This window comes from Amaranthus tricolor, chromosome 16 (assembly GCF_026212465.1).
Source record: "Amaranthus tricolor cultivar Red isolate AtriRed21 chromosome 16, ASM2621246v1, whole genome shotgun sequence".
Lineage (NCBI taxonomy): Eukaryota > Viridiplantae > Streptophyta > Magnoliopsida > Caryophyllales > Amaranthaceae > Amaranthus > Amaranthus tricolor.
The window spans coordinates 180701-201781 of NC_080062.1; the positions used below are offsets into that span (position 1 = coordinate 180701).

Consider the following 21081-nt stretch of genomic DNA (forward strand, 5'->3'; position numbering starts at 1 on the left):
TGAACCTCTGATTGATGTGCTCCTCTGTATATTCGACTTTGATTGTTACTTTTGAACGTATAAGCTCTTACATTGATATGCAACAACACAAAAGAATATGTGCGAGTGCAACTATAAATTTCGATAATTGCTACCAAATGTATTTATTTACAATTTAGAATAATATAGTCCAATTATGATGAAACAAGCCTAGCCTGACCTTTTTTATTATTATTATTAGTTCGTGATAATTTGTCACATGATCATCCTATGGGCTTAGGGCTACAAACCCATGGGTAATGAATGTTGACTTGCATACACACTTTCCCTAAATCATATGGTATTAGGAGTATTACCTACGAAATATTATATACAAGACTACACCCCATTATTTTAGTAATGTGTGACCTTCCTTACATGTGATGTATTTCCAACAATTATATCATAGTCTATAATAATCCTAATTTAATACAACTAATGATGTAGTTGATTAGAAAAATAGTCTTATAAGATGGAGTGTAGTTTTGTTATATCTGTTGTAAACAAGGATTATATGAAGTGATTACATTCCCTTTCCTCAAATCAAGGCTTTACAGCTCATGCATCTCTTAATTATCACGTGCTTCACTCTCTGGATTTGTATTAGTTATTCAAGTTTTTTTGTGTAAGATGCACTAAATTTTTTTCTTATTCATACAAGATTATTATTCTTATATTTTCTTAATATTTGTGCAAAATTATGTTGTAGTCAGTTGCAAAGTCTCAAGAGAGAGAGAGGTTATTATGTCAATACAGAGTGTTTGACAGCTCGTTTAAGTGGAGTTTGAAGAGTTATTAATTATTAATTGTTATCATGGTGTAATAACGTTGGATTATGATCGATTATGAATGGAAGAAAGTAGGGAGTACTTCATTAGGAGCATAAATAACCATCAAATTAAAAGCTCTTATTTTTAATGTGGAAATACTTTGATTGTTTGATATTTCTTTATAAATAGTTTTAATTTGGTCTCAAGGAGGAATGAAGATGGGAAACCGTATTTTTATCAAAGGAGGTTGCAGTTAGGGAGTCCTTGAGGTCTAGGTACACTTGCAAAAGTGTTGCATCAAATAGGTGTACATATACACGGAACACATGAGTGAAGGATATACGTGTTGAACATAAACACAAAGATAATAATAAATGTCAAAATCTTAATCCCGAAAAAATGAAAACAACTTTAAGAACCAATATATCAATTTCAGTGGATAGTAATCGTCCACATGAATTATCCCTCTCTATTTGTTCAATAATTAATAAACAATAAGATAATGCAGAAAAAAAGGAAAATAAATAAATAAAAGTCAAAACTAATATAACAGAAAGAGATAGGGCAGTGATGATCACTTTCAAGCTGTAATCAAGCTTGTGGTGAGAAAGAAAGGATCCTAGTCTTATGGTATCCTACATGGCATCATAGTATTAATACACAAAACCTCTCTTGTCCAAGTAATTATCTGACTCAGCAAGTCTATCAACACCAACTAATCTGTTCACCAGCTGGACGGATGTTCGAGAACAAATTCATAGGTGATGATCATCACACCACTGATCATGAAGGCGATGACGATGAAGCTGTTTCGTGGTTCCTGTCAAGCGACCCATGCCTGGATTTCTTAGAGTATCATTCAGGTGCAGGAAAGGATGATCAGTGTGGAAGTGACAGTAGTGTTGTGCCATTTGATCAGTGTGGAGAAGGAAAGGATGATCAACAAATACAAAACCAGAATGTGTTGTTTGGAATGGAATGTGAAAGAAAATCATCAATAAGTCTGAATCCAAGTCTGTACTCTTGTACATATGCAAAGCTAGATGTTGGTGTTGTACCAGAATCCTTGAAGAGTGATGAAAGGTCCCCAAAAGAATCTGCCGTAAACGACAGAGTAGGGAGGGTGATGAGATACAGAGAAAAGAAAAAGAAGAGAAAGTTCGAGAAGACAATCCGTTATGCGTCAAGAAAAGCTTATGCAGAGAGTAGACCTCGGATCAAAGGCCGGTTTGCAAAGAGAAGAGATGTTGAAGCAGAGATGGAACAGATGTTCACCAATTCATTGATGGCATTGTTCCATTATCCTTCTGAATCTATTACCTAAGCTGTACTACCAATCCATCCTATTTTTACTCTTATTCATTATTCAGGCTATATATCTTAGCTTGTTATTCTCGTCTTGGTTTTGTATAAATTATATTGTGTATAAACCAATCTCTCAAGAGGAATACTAACTCATGATCATTGATCAAGTTTGGCGATGGTATGTTGCCATATAAGTTTGTTTTGTAGTGTGTATATTAAAGTGTCACAACGTGAATTGCTTCATCAGTTAATTGGCCTTTTAACTTAGAACAATGGCTTACAATGGCTTTTACCAATTACCAATGGCCGATAAATAAGAAAATGAACAAAAAAGTGCACATAATTTAATAAGCTTTTTTAAAATAGAGTATCAAAAATCAAAAAACAATAAATGTTTGCTTAACTCTATTAAGTTATTCTTAAATTTGCCACATTACTTAGATAAGTTATTTGACATCTGCTTTTAATACAAATTATTAAGTTGATGGCTGAATGAAAGAAATGATATCAATATGAAATTAAGTGACATATGCAATGACATGATCATATCAGCCATTTTTAGTTGAGTTAGTTTTTTGACATGGCATCAGAGTCTAGGTTACGGGCTCAAATCTCATTCACTTCCGTCAAATGAAATTATGTGCATCATGTATGAGAAATGCTTGTGTTGCATCCATGTTTTTAATTCAGGATCACTCATATATAAAAAGGGATGTGATAGATTATATAATCTACTTGAAATCTAAATCATCGTCTTAGACTTTAAGAGTATCTTAGTAATTAAAGTGCACAAAATCTCATTTAAAAAGGGCAAAATTGATGGATCATTAATTTTATAACTATGCACAAATAGTTTGTTCGTCAAGCATATAATCAACAAATCTTATTATGAGGAATACAAACTTCTAAAAGAAACATACTCATAAAATGGGCTCCTCCAACAAACAACTACCACTTCCAACTTCTCTCCATTATACTTGTATTGCCAATAAAAATATAGATCCCTTTGGTCTTTACCCTTTCAAACTCATCCAAATCCTACACATTTTTCCACTCAACAAATTGGAATCCATAACAGTTTAATTTGTGCGTCAACTTGTCTACTTTTGGCCAACAATTTTCCCTTGGGGCACCTTGGATTTTAGCATTATAATATTATTTATAAATAATGTAACAATTTGATCTATTATATACATAAATTAAGTAATCAAATCTAGCATTATTGAAAGGTAGATATGTTAATGACATTCCACAAACGCATACAATATTGCAAAGTCTAGATGAAAGTGAAATAAAGTCTTGTTTGTATGAGGAAGTTGTTGTTACACCACTCACAAATTAATCAACAATTATGTACTTTGTATTGTACCTCTTAGATTAATACATAATAATCATTACATATGTTTAATATCACTATGCAGTACTTTGTAAAATAGCTTATTAATTTATTTTGTTTCAAATAAATGGTTAGGTGCTCAAATCATCTAATGTTAATGTAATCAGGTGATTAAAACAATTTACTCTTAAAAATAAACTATTTTGAACAAGTTTTTTCTAACTAAATATTTAAAATCAGATATTTAAACCAGTAAATATATCATTAACTTTTGGTTGAGGAGCACGAGACTTGTGTTTTCCCTTTTAATGTACCATAACTTTTGATTTTTCATAACATATTGCCTTAAATAAAAAAAATAAAATAAAAAAAAAAACCAATAAATAGAATTAGCTAGTCAAATCTACCTATCTATTCAACTTAAAAGAATTAGAAAAAATTGGACGGGTTGCAAATTATGTTCTAGTTCAATTAACATAATTCAATCAAATCTAATTATAAATTCTAACCCTTGAAAACATCTCTATCAAAGAAATTTATTAAGTCTTTAACATTTAAACAACCATTATAAAGTATTTAAGAAAGTTGTTAAAGATAATTGTGAATTGAAAATGAAAGAATTAAAAATGTAATTAATTAAACCATAAACTAATAAACTATTAGTGATTTGGAAAGTAGTTTGTCCTCCAAAAATTAAATCAAATCATTGAATTTCTTAGATATGGAAAGTAAAGAATAGCAATTATATACTTCAAACCAAAAGACACGTCAAGTGGGTCCAATTAATTTATACGGATAGCGATTAAGGCAAATTCAACTAGCTTTAGACTTTTAAGGCACCTCTAAATTCACACTTTACCATTCTTCCTTCCACTAATTAACTTCTGTGGGTTGATACATCATTCACATAATATAATTAAATTCCTTTCTTAATTTCCCAATTACCATACTATGAGAAGTATCCTAAATGCATGGATTAGTGTGATTACATGTTAATATGTATTTTCAGAGGTAAAGTCAAAATTAAAATTTTTATATTGATAATATAGAAATGATTTAAGATATAGAGCTTTAAAATTATATGAGAACTTCTTATATATTGCTAGTAAAGTTAACGGTTTTAAAATGTGCCTCTTTAAAATATTTTTTACTTTTGAAAGTGCAACTACTATGCATAGATAACTTAATAATGTCAAAAGTCTTCAAAAATGATTCTTGTACTAAAATGTTTAATATGCTAATAAATTGGTTGACACAAAAAGGTTCCATAACAGACCAAGGGATAGACTATATTAGCTAGATCGACTAACAAACTAAGCTCATACATCTATATCAAGACATAAAACATGCCAATATTTTACTCATATTGTTACTGTAATTTATTGAAATATTTATTTTTTACACAAATTAAAAATCGATAATAAAAGTTGGAGTATTTTAGGATTAATAAACATTTATTATTTATTGATTTTGAAAACCTAAAGCTAGAAATTTCTGTGGGATATTGTTAGTTGCTTACACAAAATGATTTAAAAGAATGAGTAGTGCCCAAGAAAGAATAAATGCTCATCCTATAGAAGGCCAAATTAATTAGTATCCACACAACCTGTATATGATATTAATCATATTATGTTACCCAATCCTATACTCCTAATATCACCCTCTATAAAAGCAAAACATTAACCAATCACATTATTGATTTTTCATTTCTTGTATTCAACCTAAAACCCACCATTTTTAGAGAGAGAAAGTGATGATGATGAAGGAAGTAATCAGTAAGACCACAAAAACAAACAACACAATGTCAATGGTGGATGGAAGTGTTCAACAAGGATGGAAAACACCAATACCATATCTCTTTGGTGGACTTGCACTTATGCTGTGTCTTATTGCTATTGCTTTGCTTATTCTTGCTTGTTCTTTTAGAAAATCTCATCCCAACAACAACAACAATGGAAACCCAAAACCCAAAACTCAATTTACCAACAAACAAAGTCAAAGCGACGTCAAAATTGTCGTAATTATGGCCGGAGATGAAAACCCTACTTACTTAGCTAAGCCTCTTCCTTGTCCTATGGTTATTCCTTACAATAGTAACAATAATTTTGTTGAGAGAGTCTAATTTCTTTTTTTTTTTTTTTTTTTGAGGATTTTTTAAAATTATATTATTACTATTATTTTGGGGAGGGGATGATTGATGAAGTTTTTTGTGTTGTTATATTATTAATTAATCACTTAGGTTCTCGGGAGTATGTTGTAAATTGATGAGTAATAATGTAGAATGAAAAAAGGTAATGTATTTTAATTAGTTATTTTTTTTGATTTATTATTAATTAGTTATATATTCACATATTCTTTGATTTTACTAGAGTAATGTACACGATCTTCAAATCTATTTTTATGTTCAATGAATTTAGATGTAATTTTCTTAATTAATTCTAAAAATTTTCTTAATCAATGATCAATTTGAATACCCCTAGACCCTAGTTATGTGTTGTTGAAGCTAGCTAGTTATACTAAAATGATCTATTAATAGAATGTGCTGCCCAAGAAAAATTATACTCCCTCCAATTTAGCATTAACTTCTTATTTTTATATAGGTCAGTTCACCATTAATGTTCCATTTCCTATTTTAGTAATGATTTTTTTCTCATTTATCCTTACTAAAGTAAATAAATAATCCTTACTTTTGGTTTACTTTATCTAATTACATCTATTCCTTACATTTATAGTGGTCTCCGATACATTTCTTAATAACCGTGCAAAACCAATATGAAATTTTAGTGGTGAATAAGAGTGAGTAGTTTCTATTAAAGATAGAGTATAAGAGAACATTAATTGGACTAATTATGTCTGGTATATAATCACTAATCAACACTAATTATGAGTAATTTTTTTCATGAAGCAGATGCAAGTTAATATGTTACAATTTTCAACTACACTAATTGTGTTCCATAATTACTCAATTGTTTTTAGGTTTTTAGACATTCAAACACATTGTCAAAATAATTTATTTTTCATACTATAAAAAATCATTTTGATTAATGAAAGAGAGAGAGCAGGGCTTACATGTTGTGTGTACAAAACTCAAAAACACAAAATTTATTAAAAAGAATTAAAAATCAAAAATAAAGAAAAAAAATAAAAATAAAACCGGATATCCAGTATTTAATCCGGAATAAACTAAATATCTAAACCAAATTTCGATTTTCATTATGCAGAAAACTGAATATCCAAATTAGATATTACTCAGTTAAACAAGTAAATATAAATAAGATAATCAGAAAATTACTTTTAATTGGTTTTTGATGCTTGTGTACAATGACCTATAGTAATTGTAACATATATTAAATTAATATGTTGTCGTTTGGAGAAATATTACTATTAATTATAATTATAATTTAATGCAACAAAATACATATGAAAAATTTATGAATATAGAAGTAAATGTAGGAAAGTGATATCGCTATTTCCTATAAATAAATTGAAGTATTTGTTTTGGCGAGAAAAATAGTTTTTGAGTTGATAGCTGGCTTTATCTATTTGTGGCTAGGATTTATTTTAGAAAAGTATAAATCCTCAATTAGTGGTAATAACCCAGTGGATATTTGAATATTACACACAAACAATTCTTGTCATTATCTTTCCTCTCTCTTCTTCTTTCATTACTATTGTTTTCTTTGTTACAGTCCTCCTTCAAGAACATATAGTTTCTCGATTTCTTTTCTTGCACAAACCCTAAAATCTATCTTTACGGAAATTAATAGTTCCTTATCAGTGGTATCAGAGCCGCGTTGTGCTTTTCTCTGATCTGTAGCATTCTGGCTCCAGCTATTACCAGGAGCGTTGTTAGAATGGAGACCCAATTGGCTGATTTGGAGAGAAAGCTTGAAGAATAAACTCGAAGTTCTGCCCAGAAGTTTGATGAGATCTTGAAGATGATGCAGCAGATGAAGGAAGACATGCCAATTTCAAGATCTGAGGATCGGGTCAGCCAGCCAAAATTGGGGTATAATCATAAACTTGAATTCCCTAAGTTTGATGGTAGTAACCCTAGGATCTGGTTTAAAAAGTGTTGCAAATATTTTGATTTATGCAAAATCCCTAATGAACAGAAAGTGGACCTAGCTTCACTTAATATGACAAGTAAAGCAGAAAATTGGGTCACTAGTTATTTGGCTAACAGAATTAGGGTGGATTGGAATGATTTTGTCATAGACTTGAATGCATGGTTTAGGGATGAAAAAGGAATATATGTAGTTGAAGAATTTAACAAGTTGCAACTAACTGATGTAATTGAGTCTTATGTGGATGAATTTGAAAGTTTAAGAGCAGTCATGATGCAAAATGGTTACTGCTTACCTGAGAAATATCTGCTTGAGAGCTTCATTGGTGGTCTTAAACCTGGGTTAAGACCTTTTGTTAGGGCATTTAAACCTCAAACTATTTCTGATGCTATAGATTATGCAAGGCTGCAGGAGGAATCTATTTCAGCTAACTCACAAAAGAACCAGAAACCAAACACATACTACCCTAAATCCTTCCAAAACTCCACACAACTCCAAAAACAACCACCCCTCTTACCTACACCACTACCCAAAACCTTAACCCTCACCTATCCTTCTTCCAAACCTTCAAAACCCCTAAAATATATCCCAACAGATGTGAGCGCTGAGAAAATTGCTAAGGCATTGTGCTACTACTGTGATGCTCCCTATGATAGAAATCATAAGTGCCCTTTAAAAGAACCTCAGTTGTTCACTGTTGAAGTGCCTGGACTGGATGAAGTAGATGCTGTCGTTGTAGAATTGGTGGAACAGGAGGTTGTACGAGAGCTTGACCCATGTATTTCTCTGAGTGCTTTATCTGAGGTCAAAGTTTTCATACCATGAGAATCAAAGTCATGGTGGGGAACTTACCTGTGCATACACTAATTGACTCAGGAAGCACACATAATTATTCTTTCAAACTGCTTTGTGCAAGTTAGGTATTGGTGACCCAACGATCTAACTTGAGGGGGAATATAGAAAAGTGTATATTTAGAGAATATTTGTAATTATTCTTTATTACCCTTTTTTATTTGTTTCCTAGATTAGCTCTAGTACTCTTGTATAAATAGGAGCTTAGTCTCTCATTATCATTTAATACAAACAGTATTTATAAACCCTAAATTCCTCAGTAAAAAGCAATCAAAAAATACTTCTGTGTTCCACTATCAAACAATTAACTTTATTATACATATAAGTTTCACCATTTGTTGGTTTTTTCTTAACAAATCAACCAAAATCAACTATTTACAAACATTTATGCTGTGAGCCATACAAATTAAACATAGTGAAATATTTGCCAAGATCGATACGACGCTAAGAACTTTGATGAACGATAACAATAACAATGAATTGAACAAACATTTGATAATGTAAAATTGCAAAGAGACACAAAGATTTAAAGAGGTTCACCCAATAATGGCTACGTCCTCCGTCGTGTGTAGTTTCTTGTTTATATTATATCAATGGAGTATAAAATACTCTTACAAATGAAGTATTACAATTGAGTAAGAGATAAAATCAAAAGGCTATGTGTTTGGCTTAGGGGTTGTGTTTGATGTGTTTTTGAGTGAGTATGAGAGCTCTATTTATGATAATAAGTACATTCAATGACAAATATATGCTTAATGTTGAATAATGAATGATATGAAACAGCTCCAAGAACATGAAAGGTCAAAACCAAAATCCTAGGCATATCAGAGGAACCGGCTCGACCAAAACAGGGAGCTCGCTTGGTCGAATGAACTACAGACAACTTCTGGATGCATTTTGTCTAACCGCTCGACCAACCCAAAGAGCTCGCTCGGTCGAGCAACCATCAGACTTCTTCTATCAATTTCTACTCGAGCAAAGCATCTTTCAAGACCCTTTGCACTTCTTCATTAATCATCATTACCACCAATAACTTCCATAAATACTTCACCTCAATAAATCACACTTAAACACTACAATCATTAAGTTAACAATTTAATCACCCACATAATTATACTCATTGGATTCCAAACCCAAGAGTCACACATAAATACACACATCAATTTGTGCACTCAAGTCATACTATTCATGATACCATTCATAACACATAGCCACAAACTATGAAAGTTAAATATGCTTGTTAACAAGCTTGAATATACACACTACCAATTAGTTTCTTGTGGGTACAAAATTGTACGTACTCCAAGCAAATTGCATAAGATCAATTTGAAATTAGGCCAAGGAAAACTCCAATAATAATGATCGCTTATTTTACTTAAAGCACCATCACTTTCACATTTTGTGGTAAGCTTAATGATTAAATTAGTTATAAAATTCTTAATGGAAGGATTAGGTGCAATTAGTAATAGATGTAGCAACTCTGAGGATAATTAATGGTCCTATAATCTGAACTATATATTCTGGAGAAAATTTAATTGTCATAGTAGGTAAATTACTAATAGACAAATAAAACAAATTTGTTATTGGTGAGTTAAATTCCGATATTTATTAATATCTATTTGTAATAGATTGTTAGATAGTAGACAACAATATACTAAGTTGTTGATAACTATGACTATTAACTATATTAACTAGCAAGAGAGCAATATATAGTTTAAATAATGTCCTTTTATTCATCATTAAAATTTTTTTAAGGGTAAAGGAATACATAGACCAATAGACACATTATAGTTGTAGTGGTTTAACACCACAAAAATGTCACTTTAAAACATAATTCTTTAAGTTTAATCCAAACCCAAGATTAGTATATATATATATCATTTTTTATTGGTTTTTTACTTGATCAATGCCCTTCTAGAAGACGCTGAAATCATATGCTTAATACAACAAGGTGGACCTCGGGTCTCAAAGTCATGAGCACAAAGAGCAGTTGCAAATGATTGTAGTCTTAGCTTAGCTAATTATAAAAGAGTTTCGACTAAATACATATTTATATATATATATTTTTATATCAATAGTTTCCTTATTTAAAAATAAAATCACTGTTATTGAAGAATTTTCAAATATTCGGTTACAATTGAAAATAATTTTTCAAATAATTAACAACACGAATTCAATGTATGATCAGATGGTGTATTATCGTAATTTATGTAAACTACTTTCTTAATAAAAATATTCAAATGGAATAAAAAAAAGTTTTAAACTGTATTGGTACAAGATGTAAGACTAATAGGGGTGAAATATCAATAAGCATCCAAAACATAAACAAATAGGATAATGCTATTATCTTATTTATTTATGTTTAGTATTATCCTAGTTGTTTTGTTTTGGACGATAATTGATATTTTACCATTAATGTGCAGGCTAAGTTACTTTTAATTTAAATTTATGAGAATGACAGAATTGAAGATGTGCAAATAAAGAATTCATTTCAATGCGAGAAATAAATGAAAAAAGGAATGGCACAAAAAGAGAAATAATAAAAAAAAAAAAAGTTTAATACTAATTTTTTATTGAGGTCGGCTCATCGTAAGATGACTTAATTGGATCAGTCAAAACTATTTAAAAAAAAAATTGTTTCCTATACAAATGCAAATTCAAAATTCATTATTTTTTAATGTCTTTTTTTACTAATGAGCTGTTTGTATGGAACCGTCTCACAATAAGACAATCTCATACAAGACTTGCTTTTTATTTAATTTAGGAATTTAAAGAGCTTTTTTGGAATTGAAAACAACAAATAAAAGTCAATAATAACTTCGCAATACTATGAAATTGAAAAAGATGGAACGACAAAAGAGGAAATTTTAATTTAATTATTTAAAAAAATTTTAAAAGAGAAATTGAATTTCTGAAAAACGGAGGCCTTAAGCCATTTCGCATGGTACGCCTGGTATAGAGTACAAACTACAAAGCACCATTAGCCTTTGATTAAAGCAAAAGTATATTATGTTTTCTCAACACAATAACAAGCAACAAAATTAGTATCTTTTGTCCTCCTTACTCCTTCAGGTCATCAAAAGGACAAGAATTTGTTTGATGCAACAAAAGTAGTTTTATGATCTATTGTAGTTTTGTGCTGTTATTATTCCACTCTTCTTTTCCGGTTGATAAATTATTTAAATCTAAAGTATTTTTAAATAAAAGGGCTTAATTTCTATTTAGACATGAAATGATGATGTAAATTTATTGATGAATGATTCACACTTAACAATATATACGTCTATGTTTAAAAATTATGATTGAGAGTAACATTAATCCCTAAAAAATCTGCTTGAGTATCAACCAAAATATACGAACCGTCCTCTTTTATTCGGTAATTATATTACAACCAACCACTTTTGGTCGGTAATTTCCGACCAACATCATCTAGTTGATATACATAAGTGACCATCCACCAACTATCCACCCGTTGTTTGCTAATACCGATCAAATAGCAACCACTTTACAGCTACCATACTTTAGCGACCCTATTCCCACCAAGCACTGATCAACTTACTGGTCAATAAATCCGACCAAACACCAACCCAATTTTGTTGGTCATATTATCGACTATTTTTTGACTTAAAGCATTTAACGGCCACAACAATATTGACTATCTGATTAGTTTGAAATGTAATCGATATTTTAAATTAGCAACAACTCTGGGACTATTGTCAAGCCAATATAAGTTCAAGTTTGTATAGTAATATTCAATTTATTCACCACTTAGAAAATATATAATATATCTTCTATATTTGTTTTGAGGATGTGCAATAATAATACACCGGTCACCACCTTAATTGACTTCAAAAATGAGTATGGTTAGGTGATGAGTATGAGTGAACAATACATCATGTTTCATGAAGCATCCCACAAACATCCAAGTCTTCTATTAAATGATGGTAAGTTTAGTTGTAATTGACATAAGCAAAAGTACCAAATATTGGAATGAAAAATGGATAAATAATTTCGTACATATTGGACGCGACGGCTCGATCATGCTAAAGAAAAGCACCCATTTTTATCTAATCAAACTTTTTTGATTGTTTTTGATCCTATTTCTAGTGAACTTAATGGATACAAGGTGTAAACTTTCTTGCTTATAATATTTAATTATTATATTTTTTTATATATTTATTTATTTAATTTATTGTAATGGTGGTGAATTTTGTGATAATTTGTCAAAGAAACAAATCAATTATAAACTTAATGATTGAAACCATAATATGTTATATATATATATATATATATATATATATATATATATATATATATATATATATATATATATATATATATATATATATATATATATATATATATATATATATATATATATATATATATATATATATATATATATATATATATATATATTCTCACTATTGATTTTAAATATTCATTTGTACTTTTTTATAATATACATTGACTATAATACAATATTAAAAAATAAATTAATTATAAATTTAATTTAATATTTGAAGTTTTATAACATGTTGTATACTAGCTTGAATATAAATTTTTATGACGTGGATACAAGATATATCAAAGGATTTCACTGGACAAAAGGAAGTGGAGGGACCTATATTCATTAGGAGACTATTTGGAACACTAAATGATGAAGTCATTAATGTAGGGTAATTCTCATAATGGGTACACATAGCTTGCCATCAAATTCACATCTTGATAATGTTTTTGCGCTATATGTAATTATGTATGTCTCCAAAAGAAATTTAACAAAAATCTTTCATAGATATGATGTTGCTCATTGCTCAAAAAACTAATTAAAAAGAAATATTAATATAAAATATATTAATCAATGTACAATTTTATCTCAATTTTTTTAATATTTGAATATAACTCTTAATGTTATGTGTTATTATAGAATATCATAATAAATTCATATTACATAAATATAAAATGGACTACTATTATTCATTAAACTATAAAACTAGTTAAAATACTTGGCCGATGTGATAGAATATTTAGCGTCAAGCTGTCAATAATAAGAAGGGTTCATGCTTCTACACTTTTAGTTCCACAAGCCTAAAAGGCTCTCGTCTAATAGGTATGATAAAGTGTATAACATCTTATGATGCTATAATTATAAATTTAATTTTTTAGTTGAGTTGATTCCTTATCTATCACACACACAAATACTTAATTACATACTCATTTATATAACCTTACCCAGTCATTTTGATTTAGTTGATTTTAGCACGTAAAATAAATTGAAATTGTGAAATATTTAAATATAAGAGAGGGGATATAAAAAGTAAAAGTGACGAAATCAAATAAAGAAATTTATTAAAATAAACTAAATTAAAAATGAGGCAAATTAAATAAACTAAAAGAATTACATGCTTTGAAGCAAGCTTCTCAACATTTTCTTATTAGTTTCACGAAATTATATCGTGGTCTATAAGATGAATGATTGAATGTGTATGCAAACAAATACAATGTACCCACGTACTTTTAAGTTTTTAGGGGCATTTCATGTACAGAATTAGTCAAACAAAGCTCAACCCTCAAATTCTTATGATCATCATCATAATAATAATCATATTGATAATCATAAATTAATATCAAAAGCATAATTAAATGGCATTAAAAATTATGGGCTATAATATAATCTAAAGTTACAAAAAAAAGTACATTCCACTTTCCACCATATCTTAAGAGATCATGTAAACTGTTGGTAGTGGTAATGCAACATATAATACTATATTTCGTTTCTTTTTAATAGTTACACTTCTTTTTCTTTTTAATAGCTATACTTCTTTTTTAAATGAAAGAAAAGTGTAGTTATTATGATTATGGTCATAGTCATTATCATTATCTCAGTATTCTATACAGAAGAAATTTGGAAGAAAAAGGTAGCGGACAGACCATACTCATACCCCTCCGAGAAAGGTAAGGGAGTATATAGTATACCATATAAATTTACTATAAATATTCATGATATATGATCCATCTTTTCACAATCCAAACCATCAAAACCACTAGAAAAAAAATGACAAGCCCTAATTCTTCATCATCAACAGAAATTATGAGATGGAATTCACCAATCCCATATTTATTTGGTGGGTTAGCTTTAATGTTAGGGCTTATTTCCATAGCACTAATAATACTAGCTTGTTCAGATAGGAAGAAAAATTCTTCATCTTCTTCTTCCTCCATTGATGTTGAAAAACCAGTGATCATTGATAACATGGTGGACCTAGACGTACCAAAAATCGCCGTGATCATGGCCGGAAATGATAACCCTACATGTATAGCGATACCGACCACCACCGTCTCGGCCACCGCACAGGGTGGTCATATGAATAGTTCTCTTCCTGCTTAAGATGCTGGCTGCTGGCTGCTGGCTGCTGGCTGCTGGCTGCTGCTGATCAATTAGTTTATGACAGTATGCATCAAAATTTTGTCATGATTTTTTTTTAATAATTTTTTTGGGTAGTTTTGGTCCATAATTGGGCTGCAATTTTGGAGAAAATTAGATGTGTTTTGAAGAATATAAACATCTATTACTATGACTATATGTCTATATCTATTTTCGATCATATAGATGAATTGATGTCTATATGTTCTTGGGTGAAATAGAAGTGTAATTAACTAAAGTTTTAAAAGTTACTTTTATCTGAGCCAAGAATTGGTTATTATATATAAATAGATTTTGTAATATAGTGCTCTCCGTTTATAATTATAGAAGAATCATACCATTCTTGCTGATTATAGAATTAAACTTGGTTATTAATTTAAGCAGACTTAAACGGGCCCGTTTGGTATGTGGTAATAAACAGTGTTAATAGAAATGAAAAATTAGTGTAATTTTAGTTGAAAAATCTCTTAGCTACCTTGATGGCCAAACTTGTCTTACTTCTATTATCTCATTTTCTTAATAAAGTTCATTCTAATGCATTAACATTGGGAGAGGTGGTATTAGGTACGGTGGTAATGGAAATTTGTAAATAAAAATTTTTTTTTTATCAAAGTTTCATTACCATGAGAATAACATGAAACTTTTGATGAAATTTTACGCTACAAAACATTCTCATTACCACAATTCAGTACTACTAACCAAACGGGCCGAAAATATAATGGAGGGTCCATTACTAAATCTAATGGCTATAAATGCTTGATGGAGTTTTAATAAGGAGATTTTGACATTTTATTTTTTATTCTAACATAGGTGTCAAAATACTAATTTGGTAATAGAAAAAAGTAATGAAGAGAATCTTAATACGGTTAAAAGATGAAAAACTATGCCTTTATCAAAGAAGATTAGGAAATTTCAGTGAGATAAAAAATATCTGCAAATAAAATAAATACTCAAATAATAAATTAAGCAAGTCAAGGTGAGACAAATAGTAAAACAATGCAAGACACATCATTTAGTACTCCATAAATTTTTAATTAGGTTGCAATATCCAAATTAATATAGCTTATCATATGATTTTAGAAAATTTTAATATTTCATAGAAATACTTTTTATCATAATATAAAATAATATAAATTATTTCTTTGTTCTGAACATGAGCTTACTTTGTCATTAGTTTAAAAACTCTCGTAATATGAGACAAATTCATAAAACTAAATTAAGAAAAGTTGTATATTTATGTTAGAAAGATTTATAAGTAATTAATTTTAATTTGTTTTAATGAATTCGTTACTTCTCCAAACATGTTATTATCAATGGCAAAATTAAACTATATACTCCATATTTAATGTTTCTTATGCTTTAGCTTCAAGTGAAAGTGCTTTAAATTGTTTTTTCAAAAAAAAAAAAAAAGGTGCTTTAAATTGTTGGTGGAATGCTATGATTGGTTTGTGATGAAATCAGCATTCACCACCAACTTCTTAAATTATAGGTAGAGGAAAGGAGAGAGACTAGTGGTATTGATGAACATACAAATAGAAAACAACAATTTTGATGATGTCAATATTAGATATTCTCTTATTCATGTACTAAACTATATATTAATCTTGTTTGAGTATTTTCGAGTGGGGAGGCCTAATTTCAAGTCGAGAGGTTCTTTTGCCGCATTTTTTTTATAGGCGTATGGATTGGCGTCTTTTTTTCCTCTCCAGATTCTTATTATAGATTTTTTATAAGTAGGATACACTAAATACGATAATGATAATATTTTAAGCAAATAAAAATGATAAAAGATGGGCAAAAAATAGAAATACCAGAAGAAAACAAGAGCAAAAGTGCAAATAGTTGTTTGAGCACTAAGATTTATGTCAAACTACTTGAAACCTCTTGTAAAGAAAAGCCCCAAAATAAATAATTTAATTTATTTGAATTGTTTTCTTGGGTATAAATAAAGTGTTAACTTGATTGGTTATATAAGCCTAGTCCTAAGTGGTGGAGACCGGAGACAGATAACTAGCAATATTTTTGTCCTTATAAATTAAAGTTAATGGATGTAAAATGGACTAACATGCCTCATTTTTATTGGATGAACTAATTTTCTATTTAAAGTCATTAATTCTTAAATTATCAAAAACGCAATTGCTAATTTAATTATTTAATGAGGTATTGTATGATGGTGACCATCCTTTATAAAATTGACGTTATTTGAAAAATTATTGGGAATAAATGTGTAATCTTATTGATGTTTAGTCAATCAATGATTAAATTTTCTGATTTACAAAATCATTTTTTGAATGTCATTTAATTGTTAAAAAATAATGAGCAATTTAATTTATCTTTATCAGAACAAAACATTGATCATGGTTATCAATCCAGTGTTTTATAAAAAGTAAGTGTTTGGGAAGAAGTAATGAGAACCCTGTAAAATAAGAGATAAATAACACCAAATAATACAACATAAGAGAATTAACCTGCAACACACAAAATAAGATGGACTAGAAAAAAAAAATATGCAACAATTAGTGTTACTTATTGAAGGGAGAATAAGCAACAATTCATGTCTTGCCTTGATGGGCTTATGCTTTCTCTTTGTTTTTCTTAAGCCTTTTGGTCTCAAGTTTTGTCTTTGTTTTGAGGGGGTTTTATGTATTTTTTCCTTCTTGAAGTTCTTCTTATATACTTCTTTTGTTCTATTGAATTTGCATTATTTTTCATTTTAGTCCGTCTTATTTAATTTGCATTATTTTTATTTCTGGACAATGACCCACCACTTTCTTTTAATCTTATTCACAAATTTTAACTCTTTTTTAATTTCATTCACACAATTTATTCTCTTTCTTCATTTATTATCACTTTCTTAAAAATATACAAATTTCTCTTTGATGCAATTTAAAGAGGACGGAGTAGTATTATTAGTAGTTATTTTTATTTTTTATTTTTTGCTATAATATACCTTATTTATGTTAGATAAATAAAAAAGTATAAAAATTGTTAAACTTCAATTGGATAAATAAATAAGTTATTTTTTTGGAGTTTGCACCTTAAACCTAAACTTAACCATTAGACACTGATAGGGATGCAGGCGGGGCGGGTTTAATAGGAGACCCGCCCCATCCCCGCCCCATCGGGGAGGGGATGGGTGCCGGTTTGATGGGTGATGGGGCGGGTACGGGTATAAAATTCATACCCACCGCGGGGATGGGGATGGCTTTTAGGTGATACCCGCCCCGCCCCGCCCCGCCTCTAGATACCCGCCTCAAAATATTTTTAAGTCTTTTGCTAGTTTCTGTTTTCTTTCCCGTTTTGTAAATGCGATATCTTCTTCGTCCGGACTCGCATTTGTCTTCATAAAAATGGTTAAAAGAGTTCAAAGTTGTTAATGATAAGTCGATTAGTATTTTAACTAGATATTGATATTTATGTAATAATGTTATTAGTTTTATAAAATGATTGAATATAAATATGTGGCACAGATGGGTATTAAGCGGGGATTTGACGGGTGGTGGGGCGGGAAAAATGGGTGTTATATGGGATGGATACCCAGATGGGTGGTGGGGCGGGGATGGTTTTAGATACAAACCTATCGGGGCGGGGACGGGAAAAAAAATTATACCCGCCGCGGGGATGGGGATAAGGATGGAGATTGCATTAACAGATGGGGATGGGGATGATAATTCTAATACCCGCCCAGGGGCGGACCCAGCTAGGGGCAAGGGGGGCAGTGGACCCCCCAATCTGAAAAAAATAAATGAGCTTTTAAAAAAAAAAAAAATTACTGTAGCGATTAATTGGCGACGGATTTGCGACCATAATCCCGTCGCTAAACATTTTAAAAAAAAATTGAAAAAATAAAAGCTTGTAGCGACGGATTTGCGACCATATTCCCGTCGCTAATTCGTCGCTAATTTGCTTTTCCATTTGGCGACGATGTTTCGCCCTCGCCTTTCCGTCGCCACAACCGATATTCGAAATTTTGACCCCCCAATTTGAAATTCCTGGGTCCACCACTGTACCCGCCCCGCCCCGTTTGCATCCCTACTGACTATTAAATTTGTTATTAAACTTGTAAACAAGATCTATATAAAAGAAAAATTGACTGCATACAAACATAATAAATTTTAGTTCTAAAACTAATTAATAATAAGAAAAGTAATCCATAAATTAATCTGAGATTATATAAATACTTATTAAACCCCTCTTATAAAGGCTAGGTCGTACAAGAGGATGAAAATCCTAATGATAAGATAAATCGATGATGCAAGAAATGTCGACATAATTGGTAAACATGAACCTAAAAAGGGTGGCAGTGCCATTTACTGCACTACACATTCTTTGAACCAATACATGTACGACTACTTTATAATGACTTATTACAATGAAATCAATAGATGGTTCTGTTCTTCTCAGTACAATCTTGCCTGAGATACATTGTTCATAATTGATACTTTAGTCTCCATTCATATCATTTCATAAATTCATAAGTAATCTTAAGAAAGAATAGGCTCATGATATTCATGTTGAATTACTTGTTAAAATTGCATCCAATGTGAATCATGTTTTATCTCAGTTGAAATATTATTGCTTTTTTCAAGAGGAACATGGGGTTAATTCTCATTATCTTCTCTCTAAAGCGTCTCTTTCTATCAGTCTACCGTGTAAAAAAAAAGTCACTCATTAACCAATATGATTAATTGAATTTCAACTTTTATTAGCTGACTTAGTTGATTTCTTGACAGCTTATCAAAAGTAGAATTGAACTCATAAATTAAATTATAGAATTTTTTGAAATTAACTATGATAATTAGATGAATAAAAAAAAAAGTGAGAGAGTCATGACATTTACTTAAATATTTGTCATTTTTACCATTTTATTTAGCTAATTCGGTATAATTTACTTTTTATTGTTGGACATCTGCAAGCTCCAACATAGGCTCTCCATTGATCAGCCACAATGACATAAGGTTTCATCATTTCATATTGGAATATCTATCATCCACCCATCACTTTAATGTTCGAAGTCTTATAATATGTTATTTATACACAAATAAATTCAAAATTGTTTAATGTTTTTCCCAAGACTTAAAGTTAATTAAATATTAAAATTTAATACAATTGGATTATAACCTTAACTTGACGTAACTTGAAACAACTCAATTGTCATCTATCTATAACTAGAATTATTCATTATTATACAAATAAACATACATACCTTAAAGTACATTTTTCATTTTTCACTAAAGCCCAAAAACTGTAAATCCACACAAGGCCTAATTAATTTGTATTTAATTTATAATCACAATAAATTAATTTGTATTTAATTTATAGACTGAGTTACATCAGTCCACTTTCTTAAATACTTGTAGCCGACTCCTCAAAACCATAAACTAGGAGTTACTAAACCAACAAAAACTAAGGGAAACAACAAAGAATCTTCCTTTAAGAAGGCTATTATAGTAAAACCACAAGCAATTACCAATATTTTCCTTTACATGTTCTTCAACTATAAATACATCCATCCTTTAATCTCTTGTAACACCAACACTTCTCAAAACTTACCCAACACAAACCAAAAATAGAAATCATTGTAGGAATCACAAACAAAAATGGGAGTAACACATACTAATAATAGTAATCAAAATATTACAACAAGTTTACCAGTATGGAGATGGAACTCTCCAACACCTTACCTATTTAGTGCAGTAGTTTTACTTATGGGATGTATTGCAGCTGCTTTGCTCATGCTTGCTTGTTCCTACCGAAAGCACCTTCATAGGGGCTCAATTTCGACCTCCTATGGCGACCGAATCGGATGGGAAATGCCGGTTGTTCGGCCCAAAACCGAGCTCGATTCGAAACCAAAAATTGTCGTCATTATGGCAGGAGACGATAAACCTACTTATGTTGCTGCTCCTTCTCCAAATCAAGCTCCTCCTTTTAACCATATTTGTACTTGTGGTTCTCAAGTATAGGGTTTTTAATGGGTAGATTTATAGAGTATATTGTTTATGTCTCTTTGAATTTACTAGGTAATGCAAATTCAAGTTAGAATTTTTTTGAATCTCACGTATGGTTTTTTCTAGTAAATTAACTTAGATATTCACTAATTCTTTGAATTTTCTATGTTACACCCTAAAAGCTTTCACTTTTATTAGCGTAAAGTAATATAGATATGCTTTTCCACTATGTAACAATGGTGGTTTTCTAAGAACCTTTTGCTACTAAATCCAATTAGCATGACTTAGATAACAAAGTTGGATGACTAGCCCAACATAATTAGGTGGGTCACACCAACCGGAGTTTAAAGGGTTATAT

The 21081-nt window shown here is 30.1% G+C and overlaps 4 protein-coding genes across 4 annotated transcripts; all 4 read left to right on the plus strand.

Moving 5' to 3' along the window:
• Positions 1–1365: 1365 nt before the first annotated feature.
• On the plus strand, positions 1366–2517 carry LOC130802146 (zinc finger protein CONSTANS-LIKE 2-like). Its single transcript, XM_057666054.1, has one exon. It carries the CDS (start codon positions 1528–1530, stop codon positions 2110–2112), a length of 585 nt encoding a protein of 194 aa, XP_057522037.1. The 5' UTR covers positions 1366–1527; the 3' UTR covers positions 2113–2517.
• A 2553-nt stretch (positions 2518–5070) lies between these two features.
• LOC130802147 (protein GLUTAMINE DUMPER 5-like) lies at positions 5071–5805 on the plus strand. Its single transcript, XM_057666055.1, has one exon. It carries the CDS (start codon positions 5183–5185, stop codon positions 5549–5551), a length of 369 nt encoding a protein of 122 aa, XP_057522038.1. The 5' UTR covers positions 5071–5182; the 3' UTR covers positions 5552–5805.
• Positions 5806–14403: 8598 nt separating this feature from the next.
• LOC130803281 (protein GLUTAMINE DUMPER 6-like) lies at positions 14404–14736 on the plus strand. The gene has a single exon (XM_057667487.1). It carries the CDS (start codon positions 14404–14406, stop codon positions 14734–14736), a length of 333 nt encoding a protein of 110 aa, XP_057523470.1.
• A 5278-nt stretch (positions 14737–20014) lies between these two features.
• Positions 20015–21067, plus strand: LOC130802148 (protein GLUTAMINE DUMPER 6-like). The gene has a single exon (XM_057666056.1). The coding sequence runs from the start codon at positions 20373–20375 to the stop codon at positions 20736–20738; it is 366 nt and encodes a 121-aa protein (XP_057522039.1). The 5' UTR covers positions 20015–20372; the 3' UTR covers positions 20739–21067.
• Positions 21068–21081: the final 14 nt, after the last annotated feature.